A 5,577-nucleotide genomic window follows, 5' to 3' on the forward strand; every position below is an offset into this window, starting at 1 on the left:
AGATGGGAAGGAGGTCCAGAAGAAAGAGAAGGAGATAGGAGATAGGAAATAGTAGGAGAAGGAGAAGGTGAAGGAGAAGAAGAAGGAGGAGGAGAAGGATGAGAAGAAGGAGAAGAAGATGATGATGAAGAAGATGATGAAGAAGGAGAAGGAGAAGGAGGAGAAGATGATGAAGAAGGAGAAGGAGGAGAAGGAGAAGAAGGAGAAGATGATGATGAAGAAGGAGGAGGAGGAGAAGGAGAAGATGATGATGAAGAAGGAGGAGGAGGAGGAGGAGAAAGAGGAGAAGAGGAAGAGAAGGAGAAGGAGGATCGGACCAGGGTGGACAGTTCAGCATCAAGTCTGCTTGTGACGACAATGTCCCAAAGCTTGTGCCGCATGCCGGATGACCTTTGTGTATTTCCGGAGTATCTGGCAACCTTTCTGCTTTTTCTCAAAGGTGTCGGTGCTGGAATGATTGCCATAGGTCACGTCCACATGGTTGACTTTGTACTTGGAGCAGAGCAGGCACGTGAGATTGGAGAGGAGGCCAGCCGTGTGGTTGTTGGTATTTCTGAGCCTCCGTAGCAAGTCTTCTTTGGAATCAATGTTTTCGAAGCTCTCTTGGTCTTTGGTGATGTTGTCCAAGGAAGCGTTGAAATAGACAAAGATCTTGTAGAGGTTGACCACCCTCTCCTTGTCACTGAGCGAGGCGACGAAGGGAGGAAACTCCTGGTCAGGCTCACAAAACTCATCCAACTTATTCTTCTCAGTGAAGGGGTGTCCTTGGGTTCTGAGCTGCTCCAGAGAAACGAGAGAACCAAAGTTAGCGACGTAAACTTTCATTTCAGAAGACCAAAGACCTTCCCTTTCGGAATGCAACCTTGATGCCTGGAGTGTCCAATCACCGTCATCTTAAGACCTGCTGTGGACTTCAACTCCCAGAATTCCCCAGTCAGCTTGGTCTTAAAATGGCCGAGGTTGGGCAATCCTTCCCCCCACATTGGCATCCATGCTTGGAGAATGAAACATGTTGAGAGCATTCAAAATCCACATGCCACTTTCACCCACCCACCTCCAAAATAAAAGCAGTGACTTCCAATTCCTTTTGGTACAGTAGAATAAGGTAATAACATATAACCTCAACTTTTTACTTTTATATAATAATAGAATAGAATAACAGAGTTGGATGGGACCTTGGAGGCCTTCTAGTCCAACCCCCTGCTTAGGCAGGAAACCCTACACCACTTCAGACAAATGGCTATCCAACCTCTTCTTAAAGACTTCCAGTGTTGGAGCATTCACAACTTCTGAAGGCAACTTCTGTTCCACTGATTAATTGTTCTCACTGTCAGGAAAATTCCTCCTCAGTTCTAAGTTGCTTCTCTCCTTGATTAGTTTCCACCCATTGCTTCTTGTCCTATCCTTGGTTACTACGGAGAGTAACTCCACATCCTCTCCTTGTGACAGCCCTTTCAGAATTGGGTATCTCCAATCAGGTCTCCTCTTAGAACAAACTAGAGGTAGCTCTCAACTTAGATTGAGCCCAAAATTGCTTAATTGAGAAATCCAACCCCCCCCCCCTTACGACTTTCTTTTTGCCATATTTAGAATAGAATAGAATAACAGAGTTGGAAGGGACCTTGGAGGTCTTCTAGTCCAACTCTCTGCTTAGGCAGGAAACCCTACACCACGTCAGACAAATGCTTATCCAACATCTTCTTTAAAACGTCCAGTGTTGGAGCATTCACAACTTCTGGAGGCAACTTCTGTTCCACTGATTAATTGTTCTAACCGTCAGGAAATAACAATTACTAGCTATTTCTATAACAACTAACCTATCTGATCAGTGAAACTCAAAACCAAGCATTCATTTTTTTCCCCCACCTCAAGCACAAAGTCCAGAAGTGGTCTCCAAGTACAGTGATACTGCGGTACTCATCCTTAATGGGTTCCGGGAGGTGCAATGAGTACCAAAAAACAATGAGTAACAAACACTTTCCCCCCATGAGGAACACTGTAGTTAGTCACAAGGCAGTCAACCCAAACAACTCCTATCTTGTAGGTTGTGTACCACACAAATGATGAGTACCAAGGTACCACTGTAGAAACAACATTATTTGCATTCTTTTCTTTAATCAAAGCCAATCAATTTAGCTAACTCCATCAACTTTGGGTCTATGGAGTTTCTCCATCATCCAGCTCACGGTTCTCCCAACGGTGCTTTTTTCCAGGAGGCAACTGGGCCTTTCTTGTTTTTTTTTTTCTTTGAATATGTTTCGCTTCTCATCCAAGGAGCTTCTTCAGTTCTGACCGGATGGTGGGAAATGGAAGGATGGATACTCCTTGCAGACAGCTGGTCATTTGCATCCTTTTTAGGGTTCCACCACAAAACCGCGTTCGACTAAAGCGCGCTCGACGAAACCGCGTAGCTGACGTCATCACAGGGCGACAACAGCGCGGAGACAGAAGCACGCTGTAAACGCTAAACCTAAAATTAACCCCTAAACCTAACCCCCCTAAACCTAATCCTAATCCTAACCCTTAACCTAACCCTAAACCTAATCCTAACCCTTAACCTAACCCTAACCCTAACCCTAAACCTAACCCTAACCCTAACCCTAACCCTTAACCTAAACCTAAACCTAAACCTAACCCTTAACCTAACCCTAAACCTAATCCTAACCCTTAACCTAACCCTTAACCTAACCCTAAACCTAACCCTAAACCTAACCCTAACCCTAAACCTAACCCTAACCCTTAACCTAACCCTAACCCTAACCCTAACCCTAAACCTAACCCTTAACCTAACCCTAAACCTAATCCTAAACCTAACCCTTAACCTAACCCTAAACCTAACCCTAAACCTAACCCTAAAGCTTCTTTCTCCGCGCTCGCTGTTGTCGCCCTGTTGATGACGTCAGCGACGCGGTTTAATCGGGCGCGCTTTAGTCGAGCGCGGTTTTGTCGTGCCACACCTTTTTAGCATGCCGTTAAGATCACCTAGAAGTTTATCTACCTCCAAGCGGCCTCAACGACCCTGTACAAAGATGCAAATGACCAGCTGTCTGCAAAGAGTATAAATCCTTCCATTCCCCATCATCAGGTCAGAACTGAAGAAGCATCTTGGATTTCATCTCATTTCATTTATTGAATTTCTTTGCCGCTCAATCCCAGAGGACTCCGGGCGGCTTACAGAAGTGAAAGAAAATTAAAAAGAATTATTAAAAACAATGGGACACAACAAAGTTAAAAAGGAACCCAACAGGAACACCCAATCAGGAGGGGGCTGGACCTCAATCAAGGGGTCAACAGCCCCAAGCCTGCCGGAAAAGCCAGGTTTTAATGGCTTTGCGAAAGGCCATGAGAGTGGGCGGGGCCCGGATCTCTGGGGGCAGCTCATTCCATAGGGCCGGAGCGGCAACAGAGAAGGCCCTACTCCTAGGCGTCGCCAGCTGGCATTGTCTCTCTGAAGGCCCATCCTGTGCAATCTTATTGGTCTAAAGGAGGGATGAGAAGCGAAACGTTTTCGAGGAAAATAAAAAAACAAGAAAATCCAGTTACCTCCTGAAAAAAAAACCACTTTTGGGGACAACCATCAACTTTTGCGCTCATTCGTCCATTGTGGAACTCAATGTGTCCATCCTTCCATTTCGGAGGACGAAAGGGCATAAATTTACGACTGTAACTCCGGTTGACCGTCGTAAGTCAAGGCCGACCAGTACTTAGGATACCAACAGAGACCACTTACATAATTCTCAAACAAGGCCGGAGCCGACAGGTTCAGATGTGACACCAGACACCTCACTTGGTCGAAAACAGGATGCTTGCAAGGCCGAACGTCGTGACACATGGAATTGTTGCTGTGTTGGTGCAAAGGTCTCCCAGATGAGAGCTTGCAGTGTGCGATCAACAGCACGGAGATAACTCCTGGTTGGAAAACAAAGCAGAGGTGGCAAATTTTAGTAGGAGAACCAAAAAGCAGGTGAGCCTCATAAGCTTTAGAATAGAATAACGGAGTTGGAAGGGACTTTGGAGGTCTTCTAGTCCAACCCCCTGCCTGGGCAGGAAATCCCAGACAAATGGCTATCCAACATCTTCTTAAAGACTTCCAGTGTTGGGGCATTCACAACTTCTGGAGGGAAATTGTTCCACTGATTAATTGTTCTAACTGTCAGGAAATTTCTCCTCGGTTCTAAGTTGCTTCTCTCCTTGATTAGTTTCCACCCATTGCTTCTGGTTCTACACTCAGGTGCTTTGGAGAATAGCTTGACTCCCTCTTCTTTGGGGCAGCCCCAGAGATATTGGAAGATTGCTATCATGTCTCCCCTAGTCCTTCTTTCTATTAAACTAGACATCCCCAGTTCCTGCAACCATTCTTCATATGTTTTAACCTCCAGTCCCCTAATCATCTCCGTTACTCTTCTCTGCACTCTTTCTAAAGTCTCCACATCTTTTTTACATTTTATCTCACTCTGTTGTCATTTTCCCACCTTCGGTCCTGATTTTTTGTCACTGTTTACAATATTTTTTTAAAAAGAAAAACCGCCTTTGCATTTTGACCTAAGTCACGTACTTCGTAGAACTTAAAGTGAAATATTTACCCCTAACCATTTTTTGGGGGGACTGGCAAAATTTCCTAGATACGTCAGGCAGACAGGAAGCTGCTTCGAACCACCGCTTTCTCCTTTGCGCAGAACTGCAAGGAGTTCACACATACAATAGCAATAGCAATAGCAGTAGACTTATATACCGCTTCATAGGCCTTTCAGGCCTCTCTAAGCGGTTTACAGAGAGTCAGCATATTGCCCCCAACAATCTGGGTCCTCATACAAGCAAAATGGAGCCGTTTCATGTCAGAACAGTCATAAAAGGGGACGGGCGTGTGACCCATTCAATTGTAACTCCCCCCCCCAACCCGGTGGTCATTAAGCAAACACAAACCCAGTCATAAATGCAGCCCTACTGCCAAACCTCCAATGTTTGTTCACATGAACACGGAAGGGGCCCAGCCATTGATATTTTGAAACCTAGGCCTTAAGAAGCCCCCTTTTTCCAGATTTGGTCATAACTTTTGCTAAGTTGCTAAGTGGACAGACATAAAACAAGAACTTGTCTCTACCTCGTTCCCGAGCCTCCCTCCCATTCCATCAGCCACTCTGCAACTAGCCAACCAGGCCGAATTAAGATTTAAAAGCGTTGCTCTTAAGGATATGCTGGGGTTTTGATCCGCGTCTTGGCTTGGATCCGAGTCAAGATACAGAATTTCAGAGTTGGAAGGGACCTTGGAGGTCATCTAGTCCAACCCCCCTGCTCAAGCAGGAGACAACCCCCCCCCAGATAATTTCAGACGAATATCTGTCCAATCTCTTCTTGAAACCCACCAGGGATGACGCAATCACCACGCCTGGAGGCCAGCCTGATCAATGTGTTGATTAACTGATGAATCGTTCTCACAATGTCAATAAATATCTCCTTAATTCTAGATCGGATCCCCTTCGGACAAGGTATCTACCTTACATCTCGTGCTTTGGATAGCAAGTCAATCTCCTCTTCTTTACCAGCCCCTCAATTTGGCTCAAAACTCAATTTGCACCT

At 45.5% G+C, this 5,577-nt stretch overlaps 1 protein-coding gene across 1 annotated transcript; it reads right to left on the bottom strand.

Moving 5' to 3' along the window:
- Positions 1–305: 305 nt before the first annotated feature.
- LIF (LIF interleukin 6 family cytokine) lies at positions 306–825 on the bottom strand. The gene has a single exon (XM_014073460.2). It carries the CDS (start codon positions 823–825, stop codon positions 337–339), a length of 489 nt encoding a protein of 162 aa, XP_013928935.2. The 3' UTR covers positions 306–336.
- Between the last annotated feature and the right edge of the window lie 4,752 nt (positions 826–5,577).

The sequence above is a fragment of the Thamnophis sirtalis genome, unplaced genomic scaffold, assembly GCF_051295495.1.
Source record: "Thamnophis sirtalis isolate CommonGarterSnake01/CBP01778 unplaced genomic scaffold, rThaSir2_p1.2 scaffold_2, whole genome shotgun sequence".
NCBI lineage: Eukaryota > Metazoa > Chordata > Lepidosauria > Squamata > Natricidae > Thamnophis > Thamnophis sirtalis.